Below are 12,795 nucleotides of genomic sequence, written 5' to 3'. Positions count from 1 at the left end.
GCAATGACTTAGAACCATGTAATTCTAAGGTCGCAAGTTGCCTGCCTCAATAAGTAAGTTGGAGTTCTGATTCTTTGACCAGCCTTTCCAAGATTAACCTCCATCATCATCGTGCATTTTATTCTGAGGATCTTTCGCTAATTTGCTGCACACCTAGTGCAGGCTGTCTCTCCTTGTTCAGATTTTATGGTTTATAACGTTTATGAAACCTGTTTGTTCATAATTTCTTATGCAGTTTTATGTTAACAAGCAGATTAGACTTTTCTCAAGGAGTATCCATGTACCCCTCCCCTTTTCTGTGTGCTATACAGGTATGATGTCTGCTTTTGTACCAACTGGAAGTCAGAGGGCAGTCCTGAGGTAAAAGGGGAGGATCAAAAATATAGAAATGAAGCTTCCTACAAGAGATCTCGCGAGATGGGATTGACTACCCACTTGTCCAGGAATAGTGTGTGGATATACAAGAAAGAAGATTAGCAAAGGTAAGAACCTAATCTTTCTTTAACCATCCTTTGTGGTTAGCAGCACATCAAAGTGGTGTACAGAGTAGAAAATAAGTGATGTAGATACTATACAGTTTTATATAATCCTTGCTTCTGTCACTGAATCCATGCATGATCTGATCCCAGCCTTATTCTTTGCTGCTTCTTTTTTTGGTTTCCAGAGGACCATCAGTCTACGGAGTGACAATCAGCTGTTCAGCTTTTCCCCCCGGTCCCGATCCCGGAACCCATCTGCTACCTCTAAGCGTCGCAACAGCAAATTGTGGAGCGAGACATTTGATCACGTCAGTGAGGAGCTCTCGGCCAAAGAGGTGAAAAGACAGGAGGTGAGAGAGTCTTGAAAGATCTGTTTGTGCCCTCTCTCCCTTCCTTATGCCTATTTTCAAGGTTGTTGCAGGTTTTCTATGATGAACTGCTCCCTTATTCCACAAGAGAAACTTTCCTTCTTCATCAGGTCAGTGTCTGAGGAACCAATGGCTCCTTTCTGTTCCTTTCTCTGCTACAGGTCATTTTTGAGCTGATGCAGGGAGAGCAGCAGCTGGTGGATGACCTTAATCTAGTGAAAAAGGTAAGTGTGAGATGATAGTGGCCTCTTCTGGTTGGGTGGTGGTAGCGCATGTTGTAAATTTTTAGGTGAGTCTTTTTTTGTCAACCCCTCAGGAATCTGGAATCCCCTGTGAGAACTGATTGGGAGAGAGAAAACACGAATGAAAACCCTAAATCAAGTGTATAGTGAGCATGTGATAAGCAAGGCTTTTTGAAACTGCTTTTAACTGCATGTTGCTGCTTTTCCACCCTTTCTCCAGAATTATTACGAGCCGATGTTAAAGCTAAGCATCATGTCATCAGAGGAGCTGAGTGAAATTTTTAGCACACTGGAGTCGCTCATCCCACTGCATGAAGGTATGAGGGGGAGACTGATGTGGTTCTTGTCGCTGGTTCTGCCAGTAACTAGATGTTTTAACTCTGCAGCTAGATTGATCACACTTACTTCTAGAACAATGGTCTCAAACTCAAACCCTTTGCAGGGTCACATTTTGGATTTTTAGGTACTTGGAGGGCCTCAGAAAAAATAGTTAATGTCTTATTAAAGAAATGACAATTTTGCATGAGGTAAAACTCTTTATAAATCTTTCCTTTTGGCTAAGTCTTAATAATAATAATATTGTCATTTATAGCTAAAGAGACATATGATCAAGAAACTGTTTTATCTTACTTTTGTGATTATGATAAACATACCGAGGGCCTCAAAATAGTACCTGGCGGGCCGCATGTGGTCCCCGGGCCATGAGTTTGAGACCACTGTTCTAGAATGACTCGTATAACACCAGTATTGAAGCAGTTGCACTGGTTACCAATACAACAGAGTCCAATTCAAAATTCTTTCCATAATTCATCAATTTTTGTACCAAGTCTCTCGTGTTTTTTCAAGAGGTTTTTTTTGGTTTTTTTTTTAAATCTATCAACCCAAAAGAAGTCTGAGATCAGAAAACAGTATGAAATTGTTTGGAAGGTAATATGTTAATCTCTCACATTGATTGGTGCAACTATGTTGTCTGTAGCAGGTGTAAAGCTATGGAATTTTGCCAGGAATTTTGCGTTTGTGTGCTGCTAGACTAAATTTTAAGAAAATGTTAAAAACCCTACTGTTTGTGAATGCTTTTTTGAGTTGAAATTTTATATTCAAGAGTATTGTTTTTTAACAGCTGAACTATGTATATTTGTTTAACATTTTGTGCTTGTTACTATGGAAACTGTATAGGTAATATATGCTATATAAATTTTGTAATAAATAATGGGATACAATTTTTTTTTCTGTTTTGCTCATTATCTCTCCTCCTTACAGATCTGCTGCGCCGTTTGCTGGGGATGAGGCAAGAAGATGGGACAGTTCATAAAGTGGGACCCACCCTACTGGACTGGGTAAGTGGTAGCAGTTAAAAAGAGAGAGACTCGGAAGTAACTTCAGAAAATACTTATTCCAGTGCAGTAAGTGAGATATTATAGACAGACGGGTTGTGGCCACATGGCCGCATGCCATCTGCAGAAGGAATCCACTCCAGATTTTTTTCTCTGTGCCTCTGCTGTACTTCACTGGGCTCCTTAGCTCCACCTACAGTTTTTCCCTTCTTCACTTGGGCCATCAGGAGTGTGTTTGTTCTGCTTTTTCCATTTTATTATTTTATTTATTGGTTTTCGTCCCTTTTTTCAGGGTTTTTTTGTTTATTTTTTTTGTGCTCAGAGTGATTATTTAACTCTGCCTGCACTGAGATCAGACTTTGGTCTGCAGCTGACAGGCCATTCCCTGGTGCTACCTGTCAGCCAGCCTGCATTTGCTTCACAGGAGCTCGGGGCCATCTCCATCTTTTGCCTTCTGCTGAACAAAGGTTTGTGCGCAGGCTGTTGAGCATCAGTAGGAGACTTGGTGGTGTCGAGGGTGCCAGCTCCCATGTTTTCACCTCTTCCCGTCCCTGAGCATGACCTTCGGTCCACATGGGTGGAGATGCGGTCAGACATAGGGTCTGACTGGCAGCCCCAAGATCAGCGTCAAAGAGCCTTTTCCATCATGAGGCAGGGATTCACTGATTCCAGCTACAGATGAGGCAGGCTGCAGCACATTTCTAGCACAGGTGACAGTGAGTAAAGGCTGTCACAGCCTTTGAGGTGAATTGGGGGAGATTTGAAAATCAAAGTTTTGAGGGTTTCTGTATATCCCTCTGTGTCCACCCACCTGAAAAATCCTATTTTTGGCATGGCTACTAGTTCTGTGTGCCTGGCTGTGGACCTTCAATAGCCTAAGAAATGCAAAGAAGTCGTCAAAAGGTGACTCTACGCCCCAGGAGCTAAAGGCTTTCTCAGAATTTATGAAACATTTATGGAATGAGTTTCACAGCAGGCGTTATTTGCACAGTCCCATTCTGCCTATGATGCATCTCTGTGGCTTTGCTTCTATGGGCATGTCCTCGTCTCAGTCAGCCGCTGTTCTTGCATTGCCTGATCCTGTACTGGATGATGATAAAAAGCTTGCTGACCCCTTATTTACAGGTGCAGCACTTTCTGGGATGGGGTCCAAGGACTGTATGCTGGCTCTGCAGATCCTTCTGGGTTTTTGGAACCTGGGGATGATTCCATGGTTCTGCGTTTATTTAAGTCTGCAGCTTTACCAGGTCTTATTTCAGAGTCTTTGCAAAAGTTGAAATTAGTCACTCGGACAGCTCTGTCCACTTCTTCCTCCTAGCTTTGTAATGTGCATTCACAGTCTTCTACCTTCCCCTAGAACCCTGATATGAGTGTTCTAATCTTGGAGCAGTATGACTCTCTGGAAGATGCTCTTAAGATAGCAAAAGCCATGTCTCGTTTTTATCCTCTGGCACAGGAGTGCCAGCAGCTTCTAGGTCAGCCTAAGGTGGCTTCTTTGTTTGCACAGGTGATTTAAGTGCACGCCTCTACCCATTGAAGGTGTGGTGCTTAAAGATATGCAGGACTGCTGTGTGGATGTGGTCCTCCAGAGACTCTTGATACAGCTGCTTTAGGCATAAATAAGCTGCTTCGGCGGCAGTGTTTGTCACATGTACTTGTCTCTTTCAGCTGTGCACGCTGGAGAGTGAGGCTGTGGATCCTCCTCAACTTCTTTTCGCTGGGTCAGACTCTGTTGCTGATGCATTGTATGACCTGCAGGTTTTGGCAAAGGTGTCGGTGTATTACATTTCCGCCCTCAGGATGTGCTGGATCAGACAATGAGCTGGTGATTCCACTTCCAAGGCTACTTTGGCTAGATTTCCCTTTAAGGGGCAGTTATTGTTTGGCAAGGGCCTAGATGACCTCATGAATTCTGTGGTGGACAGTCACCCTAAGATCCTGCCTAATAGCAGACCCAGGCCCTCTAGAGGTTCTGGTTACTATTTTTTGTGGCTCCCGACGTTCCCACCCATATGTGAGTGCCACATTGCATAGATTTTCCCAGGGCTCCCAGCAATGGTATGTCATTTACAGGCAATCCCAGTCCTCAGCCTCCCGTTCTGCCAAAAAGGCATAATGATGCCAGGCCGGGATATGCCCTTCTACAGATAGGGGGGCAGACTTTCAGCATTCCTGCCCACCTGGGTTCGCATTTCATCTGACCATTGGGTCTTGGATGTTATTTGGTCAAGCTACAAACTGGAATTTGTTGGCCTCTAATGGATTGGTTTGTGGACCCTCCCACTGGTCACCTGGACAAGGCGCTCAAGGTTCAAGCCACTATTCAACACTTGCTGGATAATCAAGCTATAGAGCCAGTGCCGCCTGAACTCTTGAGCTCAGGCAGATACTCTATATACTTTACTGTATCAAAGAAAGGCTCCGAAGATTGGAGGCCTATTCTGTATCTTCAGCATGTGAATGCAGCTTTCAGGCTTTCATGCTCACATGGAGATATTGTGATAAGTCATTGCAGCGGTGGCCCTGGGAGAGTTCATTGCCTTTCTGGATCTCACTGATGCTTACTTGCACATTCCAATATTTCCAGTCTACCGCAAATACTTGTGATTTCATGTTTTGGAAAATCATTACAAGTTCTCAAGCTCTGCCTTTTGGGCTGGCAACAGCTCTCCTTACCTTCACCAAGGTGATTGTGGTCATGGCAGCTTACTTACGGAAAAAGGGTCTTTAGTACACCCTTACTTGAACAATTGACTGATCAGGGCTCCTCATTGACCGAGGGTCGGTGCACGGTGGATCGGGTAATCCAGGTGCTGGAGGACCTGGGCTGGAATGTGAACTACAGAAAGAGAAATCTGATGCCCATGCTAGAGAATGACATGGGGAAAAAATTTGTCTCCGTCCTGTCCCCACAAGCTCGGTCCCCGTAAACCATCTGATCCCATCCACACAAGCCTCAAATAGTTTTATACTGAACTTATTATATTAAAGTATAAAAAAACAATATTCTGTATAATTGTCAATTTATAAATCAGCGTCTTCTCCCCACTCTCTCTTCCCCATTTCCCTTAAGTGTCCTCAGCCCACTCCCTTTCCACTTCTCTTCAGTGCATGCACATAAAAACAAGCAAGCAATTTTATATCATTTTCATTCTATTCATTCATAGAAATTAAAGTCTAAATAATGCCAGTCACATAACAAAAACATGATTTTACAACAATAATTCCCTGCACAGTCAAGCCTGCAAGGATTACTAGATGTCTTTCAGCAGCTCCCCTCCCTCCCTCCCCCTTACCTTCGTGGCCAAGTCAAAATGATCTATCAACAATAAAATAAAAAAAAGCACACTGTACGCAGAGAAAATGTTAATTATCATTTATATTCCGCGGGTTTTCAAAGAGGTCAAAGCAGATGACTTTATGCAGTGTCACCTCAGTAACAACTATACAAAAATAGACACATATACCCCCTCACTTTTTATTAAACTGCAATAGCGGTTTTTAGCACAGGGAGCTGCGCTGACTGCCCTGCGTTGCTCTCAATGCTCATAGGCTCCCTGCACTAAAAAACGCTATTGCGGTTTAGTAAAAGGGGGCCATAGTGCAAAATATAGATAGCAGATATAAATTCTCACATTTTGATCACTAAATAATTTTTCCTACCTTTGTTGTCTGGTAATTTAATCAGTCTCTGGTTGCACTTTAATCTTCTGACTGTGCATCCAATATTTCTTCCCTTCTTTCATAAGAACATAAGCAGTGCCTCTGCTGGGTCGGACCAGAGGTCCATCATGCCCAGCAGTCCGCTCACCCGGCGGCCCATCAGGTCCAGGACCTGTATAGTGATCCTCTATCTATACCCTTCTATCCCCTTTTCCTTCAGGAAATTATCTAATCCCTTCTTGAACCCCAATACCATACTCTGTCCTATCACACCCTCTGAAAGCGCATTCCAGGTGTCCACCACCCTTTGGGTGAAGAAGAACTTCCTAGCATTGGTTCTGAATCTGTACCCTTTTAATTTTTCCAAATGCCCTCTCGTTCTTGTAATTTTCGAAAGTTTGAAGAATCTGTCCCTCTTCACTTTCTCTATGCCTTTCATGATCTTGTAAGTCTATCATGTCCCCTCTAAGTCTCTGCTTTTCCAGAGAAAAGAGCCTCAGTTTCTCTAGTCAGCATATGAAAGGTTTTCCATACTCTTTATCCATCATGTCGCTCTTTTCTGAACCCTCTCGAGTATCGCCATATCCTTCTTAAGGTATGGCGACCAATATTGGACGCAGTACTTCAGATGCGGGCACACCATCACCCGATACAACGGCAGGATAACTTCTTTCGTTCTGGTTGTAATAATTTTCCTGATAATACCTAGCATTCTGTTCGCCTTCTTAGAGGCCGCTGCGCACTGTGCCGACGGCTTCATTGTCTTGTCCACCAGTACCCCCAAGTCCTTTTCTAGCTACTTTCACCCATTACCAGCCCTCCCATTGTATAGCTGTACATCGGGTTTCTGTTTCCTACATGCAAGACTTTACATTTCTCTACATTAAACTTCATCTGCCATCTTTTCGCCCACTCTCCCAGTTTGTTCAGGTCCCTTTGTAAATCTTCACAGTCCTCTTTAGTCCTAACCCCACTAAATAGTTTTGTGTCGTCTGCAAATTTTATAGCTTTGCACTTCGTCCCTGTTTCTAGATTGAACAGCAGCGGTCCGAGTACCGACCCCTGCGGAACACCACTCATGACCCTACTCCAATCAGAGTAGTGGCCCTTCACTCCCACCCTTTGCCTCCCCTGCCAACTAATTTCCGATCCATCTATGTACGTTTCCTTCTACCCCATTGTTCTTCAGTTTCCATAGTAGGTGTTCATGGGGTACCTTGTCAAAGGCTTTTTGGAAATCTAAGTATACAATGTCTGTGGGGTCCCCCTCGTCCATCCGTTTGTTAATTCCTTTGAAAAAGTGCAATAAGTTCGTTTGGCACGATCTTCCCTTGCAGAAGCCATGTTGGCTTGTTTTCATCAGTTTGTTCCTTTCTAGATGCTCATCGATGCTGTCTTATTGGCACTTCTGCCAACTTCCCTGGAACCAAAGTCAAACTTACCGGTCTGTAGTTCCCCGGGTTGCCTCACGATCCTTTTTTGAAGATGGGCATAACATTAGCTATCTTCCAATCCTTCGGGATCACGCCTGTTTTCAGGGATAGTTTGTAAACCTGCTGTAGTAGTTCCGCTATTTCCTACTTTAGTTCTTTCAATATCCTAGGGTGGATTCTGTCTGGGCCCGGAGATTTGTCAGTTTTTAGTCTATCTATCTGCTTGTGAACGTCTTCAAGGCTTACCTCCATGGATGTTAATTTATCTGCTTGATCTCCTTTGAAGATTTTTGTCCTTTTGTAAATACTGACGAAAAGAACATGTTTAGTCTATCCGCCACTTCTTTTTCCTCCTTCACCACTCCTTTCCTATCTCCGTCATCCAGCGGTTCCACCTCCTCCCTTGCTGGCTGCTTCCCTTTAACATATTTGAAGAACGGTTTGAAATTTCGTGCTTCCCTGGCTAGCCTCTCTTCATATTCTCTTTTTGCTCTTCTTAACCACAAGGTGACATTCTTTTTTGATGCTTCCTGTGCTCTTTCCAGTTCTCCCCGGTTTTGTCCTTTTTCCATTTCCGGAATGAATTTTTCTTATCTCCTATCGCTTTCTTTACTTCTTTAGTTATCCGCGCCAGATCTTTTGTTCGGCTCTTTTTGCATCCTTTTCTAAATCTGGGGATATACAGATTATCCCAGGACAAGCAGGCAGGTATTCTCACTAGTGGGTGATGTCATCCGACAGAGCCCCGATACGGACATCTTGCAAGCATGTCTTGCTTGAAGAAACTCAGAAGTTTCGAGATGCCCGCACTGCGCATGCGCCAGTGCCTTCCCGCCCGATGCTCTGGGCGTGTCTCCTCAGTTCTTTTTCTTCCGCAGAGCTGAGAAATCTATCTTCAATTTGCGCCCATTGAATCTCTTTTTTTGCCTTCTTTTTTGCCGTGGGTTGAGTTCTTTTGGCTCTCCTGTGCATTTCTTTCTTTTTTGATTTCTTTTTCAAAAAAAAAAAAATTTTTCCTTCCGATACCGGGTCGGCCGTGTGGCTGGGGCCCCGCACCTTCGACCTTGCGGCGGAGCTTTTCCGGCCTATATCCCGGCCGATCACCGGTTTTAAAAAGTGTAGCAAGTGCCAGCGCGCGATTTCGCTCACGGACCCTCATCGATGCTGCTTACAGTGTCTGGGACCGGATCACTTCCCGAAATCGTGCCGGCCTTGCTCCACTCTGACGGCGAGAGCGTTTAAGCGTCGCTGTCTGATGTGGGAGTCCATGTTCAAGATGGAAGCTTCATCGGATCCTGCAGCTTCGACATCGACAGGTGCTTCGACTCCTTCTGTGAAGCCCTCTGCCTCCCCGGCTGCTTCGGGCCTCCTGAAACCGGCGTCGTTCACACCGGTTTCGGCCCCGGCTTCGGCGCCGGAGCCTTCATCCGTCTCCTCGGAGCAGGTATCGACCCCGACAGTTCCTCCGGTGGTGCTCAAGGTGCTGAAGACTGGCAAGCAGAAGCACGTAGCACTCAAGGAGACCGTGCGGAAGGGCCCCCTTTTGGTGCGGATCCCTCCATATCGGCTTCGTTGCGGTCCATCCTGGAGGCTCAGTTCGTGGAGCTCATGCAGACCATGGGGCCTCGGCTGATTGCCACCATCCAGGGTGACCTTCCAGCTTCGGCTTCGAGGGGCGGACCGCCCCCTCAAGTTTAAGTTTAAGTTTCAAGTTTTCAAGTTTATTAGGTTGTTTGTTGAATCGCTTAATCAAATTTCTAAGCGATTTACAATAAAATATACACATATGAAAACGAAAACATTACATACAATTTATCAATTATAACAAAAACAAAGGGAAAGAGAGGGAGAAATACATTTTTTATAGTAAAGAAAGAACATACAGGGAAAACACATAAGGAAATTAAAAAATGAGTAAAAAATAATTAACTAGAGTAACACTGTATAATAAAATTTAATTAATTTAAAAATGCGTCTTTAAACAAAAAGGTTTTTAATTCGCTTTTAAATTTCCCAAACACTTTCTCCTCCTCCTCCTCCTCGCCGCACCTCGTTACTCGGCGAGGAGGAGCGGCGAGCGGTGTCCGGGTCTTCGAGGAGGTCCTCCGGTTCCAAAGGAGGTACAGCGCTAACGATTTCCTCGAGGAGAGCCTCCCTTAGTGATATGCCTCCCTTGGAGCCCATCCCCTTGAGGAAAGCCTCGTTTAGTGACCTGCCTCCCTTGGAACCGATTACTCCGCCCCATGACTCAGTGTGGTGCCCACCTTCGGGGCCACCCAGTCCTGGGCATAGCAGGAAGCAGGACGAGTTCTTCCGAACCCCCTATCAAACCTGGGCGTCGTCGGGGGAGCCTCCGACTCTGCCGCCTCTGCGATCGACGGCATCGAGTCCAATCTGCTCCTTGGAGGCGTCTGAGCCAGTTTCTCACAGACGGGCTCGATCCCCTTCCAGGCATTCTTCGAAGCCTTCCTCTTGACACTCGACCGTCTCGCCTCAAAAGAAATTGCCTCGGTTGGGGTATGCTGCTTCGACTAGGTCTCCTCCGGGCCCGGAGTTCGAGGACCCCGAGGTTTTCTACTCGTCCTGTTGCTCGCAGGCCTCTCTGGAGCCTGAAGCCTCTTCTTCTTCTAGTCCGTCTCGCAGACCGGCGACAGCAGACCAACTGTCCTTTTCATCGTTCCTCAGGCAGATGGCAGATGACATGGACATTACTCTCGATGCTGGGTCTCGATATTCCAAAGAGTACCTCGATACCATGCACTTGCCTCGTCCTCCGGCAGAGTCCTTGCGGCTTCCCCTGCACAAGCTCCTCGACCAGACCTTCATGCGATGCTTCGAGTCTCCTTACTCTATCCCTGCGGTCCCTGGCAAATTGGATGTGCGGTACCGCAAGGTGCATCATAAAGGCTTCGAGGGTCCTCAGCTTTCTCACCAGTCCCTCCTGGTCGAATCCTCGCTCAAGCGGTCTCATCCTGGCCAGGTCTATGCTTCAGTGCCTCCGGGCCGCGAGGGCAGAACCATGGATAAGTTTGGTCGACGCATCTATCAGAATTCGATGATGGCGTCTCGAGTCCTGAATTACAATTTCCACTTTGCAGCCTACTTGGAATTTTTTCTGCCTGTGCTTCGGAAGTTCACACCATACATTCGAATCCCAGGCTAGGTTTGAGTTTGAGGAAGTGGTTGCTTCGCTGTCCCAACTTCGGTTTCAGTTAATGCAATCTGCCTATGATGCGTTCGAGCTCTCCGCCCGAGCGGCAGCCTGCTCGGTGGCGATGCGCCGGTTGGCCTGGTTGCGGACCATTGATATGGACCCGAATCTTCAGGACCGCCTGGCAAACGTCCCGTGTGCTGGGGCGGATCTTTTTGACGAATCCATCGAGACTGTCACGAAGAAGTTGTCTGACCACGAAAAGTCCTTCCAATCTATCCTTCGGCCGAAGCCTAAGCCTCAGCAGTCTCGACCTTCTCGTCCACCGTTGATTTATCAGAGGCGTTATCAGCCGAGGCAAACTCCTCCTGCGAGGCAACCGACGAAGCGTCAGCCTCCCCAAAAGGGTCAGCCTAAGTCTCAATCGCCTGCTGTCCCTAAGACCACTCAGCCTTTTTGACTGTCTCGTCGAGGGCATAACCAACCTCGTTCTGCCTCCCCCTGTTTTTCCCATCGGAGGGCGCCTCCATCATTTTTATCATCGCTGGGAGGCCGTAACAACCGACCTCTGGGTCCTTACTATCATCAAGGAAGGATACTCTCTTCATTACCATCGGGTCCCTCCGGACCACCCTCCAAGAGAGTATCCTTCCAACTTGACTCAGACCGCCCTTCTTCTCCAGGAAGCTCAGGCTTTGCTCCGGCTTCGTGCCGTGGAGCCGGTCCCGACGGACCAACTGAACCAGGGGTTTTACTCCCGGTACTTCCTTGTTCCGAAGAAGACGGGCGACCTGCGACCCATTTTGGACCTCAGGGCCCTCAACAAATTCCTAGTCAAGGAGAGGTTTCGCATGCTGACACTTGCTTCTCTCTATCCTCTCCTCGAGCAGAACGACTGGTTATGCTCTCTGGATCTCAAGGAGGCCTACACTCACATTCCCGTTCATCCGGCCTCCCGCAAGTTCCTCAGATTTCGGGTGGGACATCTACATCTGCAGTATCGAGTGCTTCCATTCGGCCTGTCCTCATCTCCCAGAATCTTCATGAAGTTTCTGGTAGTGGTGGCCGCTGCACTCCGGAACAGGGGTCTTCAGGTATTTCCATACCTCGACGACTGGCTCATCAAGGCCCCGTCAGCTCCAAAGGTCATTTTGGCGACCTTGACCACGATCTGCTTCCTGCAGAGCCTAGGCTTTGAGATCAATTTTCCCAAATCTCATCTGCAGCCTACCCAGTCCCTTCCCTTCATCGGGGCGGTACTGGACACCATCCAGTTTCGAGCATTCCTTCCTCCTCAGCTCATGGATGCTCTTCTTTGTCTCTGCCAGTCTGTATCTTCTCGCCAGTCCATCTCAGCAAGACACATGATGGTCCTCCTGGGCCACATGGCCTCTACAGTTCATGTGACGCCCTTTGCCAGGCTCCATCTCAGAATTCCTCAGTGGACCCTAGCTTCTCAATGGACTCAAGTGTCAGACCTGTTGACTCGACACATCATAGTCACTCCTGCTCTTCGGCAGTCTCTACTTTGGTGGATGACCTCTTCGAATCTATCCAGAGGTTTGCTGTTTCACACTCCTCCTCATCAGAAGGTTCTCACTACCGATTCCTCGACCTATGCCTGGGGGGCTCATCTGGATGGGCTTCGCACTCAGGGATTCTGGACCTGTGCGGACCGACTCCATCAAATCAATCTTCTGGAGCTCAGAGCCATCTTCAATGCTCTTCAAGCTTTTCAACATCTGCTTCACGACATGGTGGTCCTCATTCGCACCGACAATCAGGTCGCCATGTATTATGTCAACAAGCAAGGGGGCACGGGCTCGGCCTCCCTCTGCCAGGAAGCTCTCAGAGTCTGGGATTGGGCGGTTCGCCACAACACCTTCCTCAAAGCTGTCTACATTCAGGGGAAGGACAATGTCTTGGCGGACAAACTTGAGTCGTCTTCTCCAGCCTCACGAATGGACACTCCACTCCAAGCCCCTTCATCAGATCTTTGCTCAGTGGGGAACGCCTCAGATAGACCTCTTTGCGGCTCCCCACAATTTCAAGCTGCCTCAGTTTTGCTCCAGGATCTACGCTCCTCATCGCCTCGAGGCAGATGCTTTTCTGCTGGATTGGGGGA

General features: G+C 47.0%; 1 protein-coding gene across 3 annotated transcripts in view; it reads left to right on the top strand.

The window, feature by feature from the left end:
- LOC117349569 (rho guanine nucleotide exchange factor 3-like) overlaps nt 1-12,795 on the top strand; it is a 77,326-nt gene that overhangs the window by 46,753 nt on the left and 17,778 nt on the right. For all 3 annotated transcript variants that reach the window (XM_033923152.1, XM_033923161.1, XM_033923169.1), the window contains 4 exons: nt 665-829; nt 1,009-1,071; nt 1,310-1,406; nt 2,350-2,426. In XM_033923152.1, the coding sequence (XP_033779043.1) occupies nt 665-829; nt 1,009-1,071; nt 1,310-1,406; nt 2,350-2,426 (402 nt within the window). The remainder of the gene's footprint in view (nt 1-664; nt 830-1,008; nt 1,072-1,309; nt 1,407-2,349; nt 2,427-12,795) is intronic.

The sequence above is a fragment of the Geotrypetes seraphini genome, chromosome 1, assembly GCF_902459505.1.
Source record: "Geotrypetes seraphini chromosome 1, aGeoSer1.1, whole genome shotgun sequence".
Taxonomy (NCBI): Eukaryota; Metazoa; Chordata; class Amphibia; order Gymnophiona; family Dermophiidae; genus Geotrypetes; species Geotrypetes seraphini.
This window is presented reverse-complemented; position numbering and strand designations above follow the sequence as displayed.